Below are 14,951 nucleotides of genomic sequence, written 5' to 3' on the forward strand. Positions count from 1 at the left end.
TTCCCCTAATCCTTGGTTCTCCTGGAGGAGTCCTTGGCTGGCAGAGACGGCTATGTGTTAATAACCAGAGATCCTGCTCTTCTAGCACTTGTCCCATGCTCAGCACCTCCAAGGGCTCAGTAAATACTGGAGAGGTGGTGTTGACCTTGGGCCACCGGTTCGCTGAAGGAACTCTGGCTCTTTGGTTCTTTCTAAGCAGGAGAGAGTTGACAAAGGCATCGAGACGGACGGCTCCAATCTAAGCGGTGTCAGTGCCAAGTGTGCCTGGGATGACCTGAGCCGGCCCCCTGAGGATGACGAAGACAGCCGGAGCATCTGCATAGGCACACAGCCCCGGCGGCTCTCTGGCAAAGGTAGGAGCTCTCACCGGCCTTTCTCCTCCTCTTTCCCCAAGCCTGGCTTTCAGGCTCTGTAGGATGGGTCTCTGACATAAATAGCCCATTCAATAGTTTCTTTCCTGGCAGGACTTAAACAGCATATGAAGTCTTCCAGCAGGGTGGAATTAAGGGAGCGTTGCTGACCCATTTCTCCTGTTCCCTTTGTGTGTATTTCAAATGTACCACCAGCAGTGACCATTGTGTTTTAGATTTATCCTTTGCAATCTGAGGTCAGGGAGGTGAGTGGAAGCCATAGAACAGTTACAGGAAAAGGCCACAGTCCACCCAAGTACAAGAGAACAAGCATCGGCCACCCATGAAATTGACTCAGGGCCCAGCTCTGGCCTGAAAGCCATGCCAGATCGAGGATCACTCTGGCCTCCGGCCTTAGACAAGAGAGGCCTAAGTGTGAGGCCAGCTTGCAAACTTCCCTGCCCCACTGTTCTGCAGATACAGTGCTAGGGGCTGTGAGCAGGGGACCCTGTGCCTATTACATTCCAGATGAGGCCATGGAGAAGGAGGATATGGCTCTCTTGTTGGAAGCTCATCATGTTGGTCTTGGCTATAGAAACAGTTGTGGTTTTTAGTAAAGAGCATCCATAACTAACTCCAAAAGAAAAGCAGCCATTTACAAATATACAGCTTCTTTTTCTGCTTCTTTTCTCTATTCTTCCACTTTTTTTCATTTGTTTTGAAGAGTAAGATACCCACAGTCCTGAATAAAATGCCTACATATGTGATAGCACTTATGAAAGGTTTTCTTCCCATAAAGGACAATTTAAAACCCTAACATAAATATCTGACCCAGTTCTAATGGTGTGCCAAACCCATGGGAGGTTTCAAGAGAACGTATACAATTACTGGAATCATTCAGTGCTTTTGACAAAAGAGGTAATTTAAGGAGGAATTCACGGTCTTATCCAAAATTTCACCATCATTGGATATTTTTTTTAATTATAAAAGTAATCCATGCTACTATAACAAGTCAAACCATTAGAAAAGTTAATAATCGCCTCCATCATCCACTCCAAGCCCATCCTTTGAGCAGCCGATGTTAATTTGCTTTTTTGTATGTGTTTGTAGTTTGTGGAGGTAGGTCTTAGGCCAGAATATCAATATAGGGGATCAGACTAGTAGGCTTCACCCAGAGACCAGCAAAGCAACTTGCAAAGAAATAATCCCACCCAGGGACTCCTCTCTCATCTCTTGGCCTTTGCCAGACTCATGGAGAGGCAGGGTACCTGGGCCACGGCGAGGTGACCTCAGCATCTCACTGACCCAGCCCACAGGGAAGGAGTGGCAGGACCAGATACCAGCTGGCCACCCAGAATCCAGAAATGTGTGTAAGAGACACTTTACCATTCATGGCAGGGCACTTGCAGCCCTTACTGGCACCCATTTCAGTGGGCAGAATCTGTGGATGGTCTTGGGAGTCACTGCCTGGAACTAGGTTAAAGTTAGAGCTGGAGCCTCACTTCAGGAAGGGAAAGGACAGTGGAGAAGACCCCTGTCTTGGAGGCCACCCCTTGTCTCCTACAAGAATGGCCTCTTCAGCCCTAACCGGTTTGGCTCAGTGAATAGAGCGTCAGCCTGCAGACTAAAGGGTCCCAGGTTCGATTCCAGTCAAGGGCATGTACCTTGGTTGTGGGCACATCCCCAGTTAGGGGGTGTGCAGGAGGCAGCTGATCGATGTTTCCCTCTCATCGATGTTTCTAACTCTCTATCCCTCTCCCTTCCTCTCTGTAAAAAATCAGTAAAATATGTTTTTAAAAAATGAAAAAAAGAATGGCCTCTTCAGACCAAAATTTTTTTGAGAACATAATGCTTTATCAGCCCTGTGTCCTCACACTGCACCCACTCAGATCGCACAGCTGATGCCTAGAGCAGGCTCAGGAGGCCTTCATGGGGGCCTTTCCCCAGCATATCTACAGAACCAGGTTTCAAGGGCCGGGTTGGGGGATCTGGGAGTCCAAAGGACCACCAGACAACTTAGTGGTGTTGTTGCAGACACGGAGCAGATCCGGGAGACCCTGAGGAGAGGACTTGAGATCAACAGCAAACCTGTCCTTCCACCAATCAACCCTCAGCGGCAGAATGGCCTCACCCATGACCGGGCCCCGTAAGTTCCCTTCTACAGAGGGGCTTAGTACTGGGACCTGTTAGCAATGTCCCAGGGCTGGGACAAGGGGACAGTTTTGTCCTGAAGGGCCTGTTTCTGTGGCTTGCATGAGAGAGAACAATGCTGATAGCCCTTGCTGGATGGGCCAAGGGTCTGGGGAATACGGATCTGTGGGTCATAGATAGGAAAGGGCCTCAGAGGGGACCCAGCGGAGCAGGAATATAAACATTAGTAAATATTTATATGGGCTGTGTGAGCAGACGGGAGGCCAAATTGGGGCAAAATCTGAGTTGGGGCCTCCCAGCCTTGTGGAAGCCCATTGTGCTGAGCACGGCTCCCCCTTATCTCAACCTCGACCAGAGTTGCCCTTCCTTCCTTCCTGGAGCCTGGTCTCCGGCTGATAGCTGCAACCCCAGGGGCCTCACTGTCTGGCCAGCCCCATACTGGACGCCTGCTACTGAGGCCCTTCTTCCTGCCTCCCTTCCATGGGGCCCAGGGCAGGGAAGGGAAGTCCCTTGCAGGCCTCTGCTGCCTGTCCAGGGGCCTCCATAGCCCTTGGGAGAGACTGTGGCCACCCCAAGGTCAGATCCGTTTCCTGCTGACCTCTTTTCCTCTGAGAGGGGACAAATGGTGGGTAGGGCTGGAGCTGGGCACCCCCCTCTGCTCTTAGTCCCAGGGCAGCTCTAGGGAATAGCTGCTGGCAGGGGATACCTGGGAGCTGGCAGGCCAGAGCAGGAACCTGGCCTGCCAGGGAGGAAGTTGCTGTGCTCTGAACTAAAAAGGAAGCAGCTCACTCCTGCAAGACCAGTGTAATCTGTCCTTCTTCTAAAAAGTCTTTATTACACACTTGCTGTGTGGCAGGCTCAAGACCCAGGGGTCCATCTGGGCTAAAGGTTCTTTTAGGGACACATGAACAATTTAATTAATTAATTAACTAACTAACTAATTGGTGTGAGTCTGGCTGTCTGTGCAATTTTTTAGAAATAGCTACTTCTTTCTATTCTAGCTCCAGATGCTCATCCACAAGCCCCAGGAGTGGTAGTGACTTAATACACTGCAAAAAAAACAAGTCAGCATCATCAGGAGTAGTTAGGGGGGCAGGCTTCTCAGAGGAGGAAGAACATGAGCTATGGACCCTGAAGGCAACCTGGAATTGTAACAAGTAGGGAAGGAGCTGACAGGGGTGGAACAGGGAGGCCTAGCAGTTAAAGTTAGTGCTACCTGCTGGGAGCAGATTATGGAGTAGAGAGCGTTGCTCTGGGGGCAGGCCTGCCCAAGAGGGCTCACCATGCAGAAGTTATGAGAACTGAGCTCTTTGGCAAGTGCCAGGAGAAGCCTCCACTGCCGCCTCAGAGCAGTTTTCAGCTCCAGCCAGTAGGTTTCTCTAGCCAGCTACCCTGAAGTAGCTGGCTTGAGGCACCATGATCTTCCCTTGGCAGCAGCAGATGGCCAGGCTGGGTTGTGTGGCATCTGGAGCCTCTCCACCTGTGAATCTGGACCCTGTCCTAGGCCACACTCCTTGTCCCCTGAGCTTGGCTTCTAGGCCCCCGAGCCCTGGTGATAGGCCTGGAGGTACTTTAAGGCTTAAAGGCTCAAGCAGATTGCCTATAGCTTGCAGACAGTCTTAGCCCAGATGGCCCTTCCAGCTTTGGAAGGTTCAGCTTTCTAGGCAGAAGGGCAGGGACTCCTGTGGAGACACCCCCACTTGCCCCTCTTGTATAGCTGATATAGGTCTGAGGTCTCACTTCCTGTCTTGGGTATACTTCTGGCCGGTATGTCCCCCAGACATTGCAAGGAAGCACAAGTCTTTGGGTTTCTGGATGCTCACATACCACTCCTTCAGACTGGGCAGTGGGCATCAGATCTGGTCTGAGGGCTGTCTGTAGACACAAGACAGAGGCTGCAGCCTCCACCCTTTGACCTGAGTTGGCTGAGCTACAGAGAGATGGGTAGGAATAACCAGAGGTGCCGGCCCTCTGATATCTCCCTTTCTTGCAGCTCAGGTACCCAGTGATGCCTCCCAAGTGCCAGAATCTGAAGTTTGGAGGGAATCGGAACCTTTCCTTTGAGATTCTTAGTGCCGGTTACTAATTTGTTAACAATTGGTTGAGAAATGGTTCCTCCTCCTTTGCCAAGAATATTTTCCAACACACGCCTCAAGTCTCTCAAGACTCTGGCTTCCTATTATCTCATGATCAATGATGATGGACTTGGTTCAGATAAGCAAGCACAGTTGTAATATTGTGCTTCCCACTCTGGGACTTGACCCCATTTCAGATAAACCACATGGCTTGCAACTGAGAAAGCCGACCCTAAATGTGTTGGCACCAGTGTTTGCTCCTCCCTGGGAGGAGGCGGGGAGCAACCAGCACGGACCTTATTGTGTCTACACGTCTGATTTTCCTTTAGTCAGGCTCTCTGGGCTGGGGCATTCAGATGCATGGGCTTCCTGGGTCTGAATGTGGCCTGCGGAAGCTGCAGTTCAGAGGAGCTGATGGAGCCCGGACATTGGCAGCTGGGCCCTGGCCTACCTGGGGAATCAGGTACTTGCTCTTTTCATGCCTCAATAGCAACTAATATGTGCCAGGTGATGTTCCAAGTGCTTTATAGCATCTGAATTTAGCTCATCTTCATAGTCACTCTATGAAATAGATAATTTTATAGATGAGGAAACTGAGGTACAGAGAGGCTAATGAGCAACTTGCTCACGGTTATAAAAGGGTGGAGCTTATAGCAGGCTATTAGCCATTAATACAGTGTGATCTTCCTCACCCCATGATTGGGGATCCTGTGAGGGACACACAAGACTGTATCTCTGAGGTGGTAACCCTCACTGATGGCTCTTATCTAACTAGTTGGAGCACAAGTAGCGACCTTTCACAGGACATCAAGGGCAAGGCTAAATCCTGGAGTTAGAAGCTTACTCTGCATATTTAACCCTAGAGAGGACATTCCATCAGGCTCCTGCTCCCAAATCCCAGAAATAACGAGCTGTGTCTATGTCATAATTGGCTCATTTATACCAGAGCTACTTTTTGACACAGAGCCTTTTCTTCATGCTCAGAAACAAAACCAACCCTATCTGTGGCCCCTCCACCACCTCAGAGGTTAGAGATTTCTTTCTTTCTTCCTTGAGGCCTTACTTCCTGCTTCCCAGAAAGGCAGACCCCTCTGGGCAACCTGCTCCTGTCCCACTAGCCCTTGCCAGCCCTCCGCCCACCGCCTTCCCGGAAAGGAGAGTCCTTAGCCCTCTTTGGGGCTTCTTCCAGCATTTCACAACCCTTGCATTCCAGCCGTGCAATTTATATCTGGCTTTCCACAAGATGATCAGTTGAGAAAAGCCTCCTTGGGCTTGGCTGGCACCTTCCTTCCCACTGCCTGCCCGAGTGAGTTTAGGAAGCATGAGAAATAGTTCCTTTGTGCCACTAAGGAGAGCCTGGCTTAGAGACGGCGCCTGCCAACACTTGTACGGACCTGGGGGGAAAAGTCACTGGGCGTCTTCCCTGTCTGAGGTTGCCGGTTAAACATGCAGTTCTGCGGAGTCTGGCCTTAGCTCCCAGGCTCCTACAGTGCGTCGGAGGATGTGAGTGTCCGGGGCATCATGTGGGGAGTGCATCATGTGCGTTTCTATTAACTGTTACTCTGATGCTGGGAACCTGCAGCAGTGTCCCAGGACCTCCCCCTCCCTCTGCCAGCGACTCACTGAGGTGGGGGGACCTTTCGGGAGCCTATGGGTCATCCTCCCAGAGAGGGACTCAGGTGTGTGTGTATACACAGGTTCCTGACTGTGGGAAAAACTCTTTGTAGTTGAGGCACCTTTAAAAAACAAACTAACCATCCTTGCTAATCCAAGTTTCTTGGTCTTCTGGACTTGCACCAATAGTTTTTAAGGTGTGGTGTGTGTTTTTTTCCTTTTTGCCTTAATTTCCCAGAGAATTAAAGTTTTGAATTCTGTTGTGACATTCTCAGCTGCACCCTCCCTCCAGCACGGACACACATACCCACACATAAATTTCTCTCCACTTTTTATGGGTATTTCTGCTCCCATTTGTCTGGCCTCCTGTTTGGGGTGACCTTGCTGCCTCTCTTCCCGAATCTTGAATAGCTTGTGACCTGACTAGGGAGTCATCCTTTAGGAAAAAATGTGTTTTGTTTTGCTCATCCTCAAAGCCATGAATGATAATTAGGAGAAGAAAATATCTATTTGCATCCAGTGAGCTGGGTGAAAGAAGGTGAGTTTCCATCTGGGAAAACAGCTGGGCTGTTGCTATTGCTGCTCACACGCAGGGCGGTCTTCAGTAACCCTGTTCTAAGGGGTCTATGGCATCAATGCAGTAGCCAGCCCGGAGCCTGCATCTGTCACATTGTCTCCCCTCATCCCTCCCAGGCTTGGGAAGTATAGTTTTTTCACTGGAGAGAAAAACCCAGAAAGAAACAAGCCTGCTCTCGGGGTCTTTGCCAGGCCCCACAGAGCTGGACTCAGGCCTCTGTGATGTACGTGTGTCGTGCCGAGTGCCTGCCTTTATTTGCCTTTCTCAGAAATACATGTTTGAAAGGGTAAAACAAGGTGCTCCACAGCAAATCCGGCTCATGAATTTGTTTGAACTCCATTCTCTGCTCCACTTCCCCAAAGAGATGAAGCCATGCTCATTGTTGACTCCCCAGCCTCGAGTTCATGGCCAGCCCATTGAATTCCCCATCCAAAATACATCCCCTCATCCTCAAGTTGCACAATCAGGAGTATTTTTATCGCCCATCCTTGATATTCATTGTCACCCAACACTTCAGTAGTGAGTCACTTCTCCAGAGAAGGGAAAAGGAAGGCTCAAAGGTGAGAGCTGGAGAGAGGAAATGACTCAGTGTCTCACAGAATGGGAAGCCAAGGGCTCTGGCTAGAGTGGGCTCCTTCAGGAAAGCAGGGGTCCTATTTGCCCACCCAAGTCAGAGCCCAGGCTGGGATGGAAGTCTTTGGTGCCCAGAGGAGTTGACTGTTAGTTAAGGAGTCCCTTAATATAAGTTTTCTCACTCTGTCTTCAGCTACACTGTGTCCCACTGTTCTGTTATCACATTCCATACTTGGAATATTCACAGTGAAAAGACTGCTTCTTATCATTTGGTTATTGGTTTACCAATTCCCTGCCTTTTACTACTGGTCTTGTCCCCATCAGAGAATTTCTCAGAATGACCAGATTGAGCCTTTTGCTTAACAGTAATTGTGGAGGTGAGGTGAGCTGGTGCCCTCATCCCCACCCATACCCTGTTCTAGCCCCGCCCTGAAGACAGGTCTACAAGCAGTTCTTTCTTTGGAAAGTTCAGAGCTTTCGTCAGCAATCTGAAAGCAAAAGGAATAATCTCCCGGGCTACACGCAGAATCCAGAGATTGGGCTGGGCTCAGCAGGCCAAACCCACTTCACTTCTGAATAGTTGCCAACCCTGATGCCCTGGTTCCCACTCTGGGCAAACCCAAGGAGAAGGCCCCAAGTCGTGTGGCTCGTGTATACGTCACCACTGTCATGGGACTGGGATTGTGGCTAAAAGGAGCCTTGGTGGTTAGGCTCCTGTCGTTTCCACGCCTGCTGCCATTGATAGAATATAACCAGTATCCTGGGGTTAAAGTGGAAAAATTAAGACTTTTCAATCTGAAGAGACCAGGGTGGAGAAGAAAGTGGATAAGGGTCTGTCAGTGTGTAGAGTGTGGGTAGGGTGAACAGGGGCATGTACTGTAAACTATACAACACTAGAAATCAGGAGCCTTATCTTAACACTGGAAGAAGATGGTATTTTTGGATACATAAAAAGTCACCTTATGCAGTGGGAAGTGTAAATATAGAATGTGTTATATAGACAGGTGGTAAAGGGGAAATGAATGGAAAGATTTAGATCAATTCCTGAATTACCAAGGTGTGCCTCTAAGCTATCTCATCAATCTCCCCTGGTGCTCCCAATACAGGAGGAATCCTAGGCTAAATAGGTTATTGTGGCCAAGCAGGCAGTTTTTATTGAGCATTGCCATGTGCCAGGCCCTGTGTGTGAGCTGCTGTTATCCTCATTTTATAAATTAGAGCATGGAGGCCTAGCTGTATTATATAACTCACCTAGGGTCAATAAACTGGGAATAAGGGTCAGAGCCAAGATTTGAATGTTGGGTTGTTTGACTCCAGATCCAGGCCTCTTCACCACTGGATACTGCCTGTAAAAGAGGATAAAAGTGGGGTAACTGCCTGCCAAGTCCCAGGAAAAAAATAACTGGAAAGAAGGCCATGGAAGTCTACATACCAATGCACAGAGTAAATGTGGTATTTTAGTTTGCCTGAAACCCAAGAGGGTGGCAGGTTAGAGGAGGGGGGCCATTTGGCTGAGAGAAACATACTAAAAAATAAAGTAAAAGATGCTGGAGTATGTGCTCCATTGAAATGAGTGGGGAGACATATGGCGTACAGGAAATGGGATCCAACAAGACAGAGACAAGAGGAGCCCCCAGGGTGAAGGTGAAGAGTGGTCCCACGATGACAGCTGTGCTGCAAGAATAGAAGGCAGCCAGTTCAGACTGGAGCAGTTTGGGAGGATCCTCCAGAGAAATGTCTCTAAGATAATATCCTATCTAATAAAAGGGTAATATGCAAATTGACCATCACTCCAACACACAAGATGGCTGCCCCCATGTGGTCAAAGATGGATGCCCCCATGTGGACACAAGATGGCTTCCACAAGATGGCCAGCAGGGGAGGGAAGTTGGGAGGGACCCGGCCTGCAAGGGAGGGCAGTTAGGGGCGATCAAGCCTGCAGGGGAGGGCAGTTAGGGGTGACCAGGCCAGCAGAGGAAGGAAGTTGGGGGCGACCAGGCCTGCAGGGAAGGGCAGTTGGGGGGGACCCAGGCCTGCAGGGGAAGGCAGTTAGGGGTGACCAGGCCTGCAGGGGAGGGCAGTTAGGGGCAATCAGGCTGGCAGGGGAGCAGTTAGGCATCAATCAGGCTGGCAGGGGAGTGGTTAGGGGGTGATCAGGCTCGCAGGCAGAAGTGGTTAAGGGCAATCAGGAAGGCAGGCAGGTGGGAGCCAGCAGTCCTGGATTGTGAGAGGGATGTCCAGTAGGATCGGGCCTAAACGGGCAGTCGGACATCCCTCGAGGGGTCCCAGATTGGAGAGGGTGCAGGCTGGGCTGAGGGACACCCCCCCCCCCCCGCCCGTGCACGAATTTCATGCACTGGGCCTCTAGTTGATAAATACTTGATGTATTTGAATCTCTTAGGAGAATCTGTAGACCATTGGTAGTTAGTTTAGAATTCAATTGGTAATAAACACATTGAAAACCAAGACAGTAAATCCAAGAAAAATTACATCAGAAAGGAAGAGTAATCATAGTATACTACATGACTCAGTTGTAAACAGCATTTGGTATAGTATAACAATGTAAACACTTAGTAACGATGCAAACAAGATTACAATACACTTATCTTGGGAAGATGGGAAGGTGGGGTGGGGGGATGGAAGAGTACTAAAAGCTCATCTTCCATATTGGGAAGTCAGTAGGTAAAGCCTGAAAGGGAATACCCGGAATTAGAAATAAAGCATATTAGAAATATTGAGGAAAATACCAAAAGAATCAGCTAACAGATGGAAGTGGTTGTTTCTGAGGAGGGGATAGTGGGAAGACTGCTGACTACTGTAATGAACCTACTTACAGAACTATTTGACTCTTTAACCTTTATATAAAAAAAAAGTCAAAGAAATGCTATTATAGTAGCTGTTATGGCTTGCCCTACCCAGGAAAAAGGAAGGAGACACTTTTCAGGAAAAAAATCTCAAAGTTGGTGCCAATGCAAGCCCTGGTCATGCAGAGGAACTTCAGCTTCGCTGGCATCAGCTGAGAGCTGAGTAGTGTATAACCATCCAGCAGGCCAGCAGGCCTCCTAGGAGTGTCTGTCTTGGGGTAAAGGAAATGATGAGGGACCCTCGTCTGTGCACCTAATTCTGACCAACGAAGAGGTTGATGGAGTAGAAGTGACAGGGCCTTGGGAGAAAGCATGTTGGGCAGAGCAGTGCCTGCCGGTCAGTGGTCTCCAGGAGGAGGGCCCCCACAGTCTTTTAGGGGGTTTTGTTGGATGTTAAGTGAAAAGGGAGTTCTCAAAGACACGGACTCACACAAAATGAAACCAGTTTGCTTGGTTTCTATGTCCCTCCTCAGAGTCTTCAAAATGCCAACATTTTATGAGTCTCTAATCTGAGATGCAGCGTATTACATTCAGCCCTTGCCACATCTGCTTTTCTAGAAGCTTCTCTTAAATTAAAATTCCATCAAAAACCCTTTGGGAAGCCCTGCCCTGACTTTCTAGGAAGCAGTTCTTTTAAGAGTTCAGGGAAAAAATAGATGTGTCTTCATGGTCTTGAAACCCCCAAAAGAAAGACCACTCAGAGGGTTGGGAGGTTCTTAAGGAGTAATATTGTGGTTACATTTTTAGCTGGCGTCAGGAACCTGGGGATTTTGCTTCAGCCCTTTATTTGCTCAGCGTGTGACCCTGGGTTAGTTATTTAAGTCTCTGAGTTTCAGTTCATCTGTAAAATGGGGAAAATAATAGGGTTGTATGGAAATCAAAGTATTTAAAGGGTTTAGCATAGGACCTGCACCATAGTCTGCACTCAATAAAAGGTACCTCTTAGTATTATTATTGTACATAGTCCCTTGGAAATTAAAAGGAGGTTGAATACTTCCAGGGACCAGTATAGATGTACAAAAAATAATTTATATAACTCAATTTTTAAAAAAAATTTTGAGCAAAAGCTGGAAGGAGAAGTATGTTATATCAATACAGACTTTAAGGAACAGGGTCAAGAAAAGCTGATATTCAAGAATTGAGTCTTGCAAAAATGTTTTGACCAGCAAAAATGACTTCAGTTTTTGTACTTCTGTTTGGAACAACAGCAAGAAGGAAAACCTAGGCCTGCTTTTTGGGCAGAGTAAAGTTAGTCAGTGGCAGAGAGGAGGCAAAATTTACTCAAGTTCTATTATGCTTCCATCTCAAAAAGAATGGTTGTCAGATCAGGAAGGTGATCACACAGGCATAGGAGGATCGAAGCCATGATTTCAAATCTCCTGGCCCACATGTATTGTGCCCCAGAATCCCAGGCAAATTGGCAGATGAAATTCAGGAGGCTGAGGTCAGAAATCGTTGAGGGAATGGGAGAGAGGTATTGGCAGACTGAAAGCAAAAAGTATCTTGACTCTCTAGACAAGTGAGCTTGGTGTCAACTCTCGGGGAAAATTCTGGACTAGATTATTCAGCAAGTAGGCTGTAAGGGAAACAGCCCTGAGAGTCAGCATGGGCTCATGAACGGTCAGACCTGCCAGGCCCTCCTCACTGCCTTTTTAGAAATAAGTTACTTATTTCTACCTGGTAGACAAAGAAAGTACTGTAGAGCTTTTATAGGTGGGGTTTAGTAAGACATTTTGAGAATGCCCTCTGCTATCATTGTTGGCAAGACAGAGAAATGTCCACAGAGCATCCAGGAGGGAGAGGGGCTTGGTGATGGGATGGTTGGGTTGGTTTATAGTTGGTTGAGTGAGCATACCCAAGAGTACTGATGTCAGTCTGTCAGCCTGTTTTCCTGGCCCTGTCCTGTTCACTGTTAGTCAAAGCCTGGGATGAGAACATTGATGGAAGTTTATCAGCTTTGTCAGTGATGTGAAGTCAGAAGGGAAAGCTGATATGATGAATGCCAGAGTCAGTTTTCAGGAATATCCGAGCTGCTTAAAACACTAGCCAGATAGTGCAGAGTTCTGCTCTTAGCTCCAAATACTCCACAGGACCCACAAGATGGGGGCGAAGAGATCTCAGTGCAGCACGTGGGAGAAAGCCTCAGTGCAGCACAGGGGAGTGCAGTATGAGTTGGCAGTGCGATAAGGTTACAAGGAATAGACAATTTGATGACAGTTTTAAGAGAAATAAAATATCCTGCACCAGAAAGCTCATAGTCCCTCTGTGATCTGCACTGGTTAGTCCACATCATATATTTATTTCCACACACAACCTTTCACTTCTGGACACGACACTCTGGCTTTATGCGCTAGAGTGAATTCATAGGAGAGTGATGTGGATGGACAAAAGATACCAGAGCCTCGTCTTTAAAATATAATTGGAAGTTGGGGCCACAAATTCTGGAAAAGAGAAACTGTTGATGGGCAGTGAGAGCGGCTTTAGGGATTTGAAAGGCTGTCATGAGGGTGGATTAACCTTCCTGGGAATCTTGACGAGGAGTGGGTGAGAACTACAGGAAGGCCGATTGTGCTCTACAGAAGGAAGATGGCCTTGTCAGTGCCTCCCTCAGCAGGAGAGAGGCCTCAAGGGTTTTCATTGGCCTGTAGTTGGGCCTTCCCAGGGCCCTGCTCAGGGAGCCAGGACCCCTTTCAAGCCCCATCTCAGAAGTCCCCTCTCTCAAGCTCAGGGCAAGGCCTTTGCTCAGAAAGGGGGGCTGACTTGGCCAGAAGCAGATGGAATATGGGCCCAGGGAAAAGGCAAACAAGTCTGTATTAAGCTGTCAGCTTCTTGCGGGAGGAGCAGATAGACTTCTAGAGGCAGCCACTAACATCCTGGTAATGCATTCCAGATATATTTTGAACACCTAATACATCCCAGACACTGTTAGGTGCTTAGCTTGGGTCATCTCATTTAATCCTATAAAGAAGGAGTATTGTTATTTATTTCCATCAAGAGGATACGGAAGCTTAGGGAGAGGTTTAAGTCATTTGCCTGAACCAATGCTTTTAGCCATTCTGTCATCCTTCACCCCTGGCTCCATATCCCTAGCAGTCCCAGGGGGTGTGGACCATGCCTCCCTGGGAGCCCTTCTCCCTTCCCGCCCCTAACCTATGCCTTCCCCTCCACTGGGAGCGCCAGGAGAAAACAGCCCCGCTGAAAAATTAGGCCATGCTGGCGAGCACACTACTTACTTTTTTTATGACTAAGATTAAGCTGACAACCATGCAAAACATTGCAAACCTGTGTCGGCTGCAGATTTAATACCTCACCCAGCCCACACAAATAATTCATGCTTCTGAATCGATGTCCAGAAAAAACAAATCAGCAAAAAGCTGGGCTCCTGCGTGTGTGTGGAGCAGCCGCATTTCCATTGAAGCAGCATGCCGGAAATACCCGAGCTCCAGGACTGCACATCCAGCATTCTGCAATTTTTTTTTCTCTTAAAAGATTAAAGTACGATTTCAAATGATTGAAGGTTGGTGGGAGGTGGAAATGTGGGCACTTGTCACATTAATTCTTCAGATGATTAAGTTCTTTTCCATTTCTTTAAAGCTGTTTGCAGTTGGGTTTGATGTCCTCGTTCAGGGTGAGTGTGTTGTAGCAGTTACCAAGGTGACTTTAGCTGACTTTCAACAATTTATTTTTCCCTCCAGCTTGAGATGTCTCTAGTCCTGTGTGCTGTTGATTCTTCTCTCCCAGCCTCCCACCCCCACTCCCAGTTGCTATTCATCAGCATTTTTGCCTGTGCCAGAGAGGCCGGGATCCTCCTTGCAGGCCCTGCAGGCTCAGGGGCCCTGCCTGTCGGCCAGGCCTCAGCCTCTTTCGGGAGGGAGCACGATGATATGTCAGTGTGCACCATAGTAGTCAGAGATGGCACAGGGAAGCAATTGTAAGAGTCACGCCCTGGCTCTTACACTTAAACTCACTCTGTGACCTTGGGCTTGTCACCTCACCTCTCTGAGCCTCAGTTTCCTCATCTGTAAAAGAAGGGTTAGCCTAGAATCTACCTGGGGTGATTGATGCAAGGACTCAGAAAAATCTATGGGCTCCTAACTCTGGAGCAGAGGAGGGGCTCAGGGCAGGAGAGCTCTCCTGAGTCCGGCCCTTGTCTGAGCCTGGGAAGGAGGCCATGTTTGGTGTTGCTCTCCTTTCTGGGGAGGGAGGCAGGAGGCCTAGCAGCCGGATCTAAGGGAAAGCGCTGGTCAGAGGTCCTAGGCTCCCACCCTGGCCTGCTGCAGACCAGCTCTGTGTCCTGGCTCTATTTTGTAAAGGAAAGAGGGAGATGAAACAACCTGAGTTTCCTCCCAGTGCTGAAGTTCTGTGACCCTCCGGCCAGAGCATTTGTCTCCTGAGGTCTTGTGAAAGGGTTTGTTAAAGGAGAAGCGAGAGCAAAGGGCAGTTTCAGAATTGGCTTTGGGAAACCAAGGGGAGGGAGTGCTTGGTGAAAGAGCAGTCACATACATCCGGGGGTGGGTCCACCCAGCTCGTGGGAGGTCCCCATTACCTCAGGGGCTTTTATAAGCCTATGTCACCCTCCAGCCTCTTGCCTGCGGACCTCACACCTCCCTCTGGGGAGGTCCTCTGCCTCACTGGCCACAGACCCCAGTGCTCGGCCTTCCAGTATGTGAGGAGGTTGGCCCTGCCCCTCACTGGCTCTCCGCCTGTCAGGCCCAGGCATCCTGGGTGGCTTTGGCCACTTGAATTA

The 14,951-nt window shown here is 48.8% G+C and overlaps 1 protein-coding gene across 5 annotated transcripts in view; it reads left to right on the forward strand.

Annotated features, from left to right (window-relative positions):
- Positions 1-14,951, forward strand: part of SUFU (SUFU negative regulator of hedgehog signaling) — a 98,871-nt gene that overhangs the window by 66,249 nt on the left and 17,671 nt on the right. For 3 of the 5 annotated variants that reach the window (XM_079794272.1, XM_079794274.1, XM_079794276.1), the window contains exons 7-8: positions 197-353; positions 2,385-2,496. In XM_079794272.1, the coding sequence (XP_079650398.1) occupies positions 197-353; positions 2,385-2,496 (269 nt within the window). The remainder of the gene's footprint in view (positions 1-196; positions 354-2,384; positions 2,497-14,951) is intronic. The other 2 variants (XM_079794273.1, XM_079794275.1) reach the window with 1 other exon arrangement.

Source organism: Cnephaeus nilssonii, assembly GCF_951640355.1.
Source record: "Cnephaeus nilssonii genome assembly, chromosome: 16".
NCBI classification, from domain to species: domain Eukaryota; kingdom Metazoa; phylum Chordata; class Mammalia; order Chiroptera; family Vespertilionidae; genus Cnephaeus; species Cnephaeus nilssonii.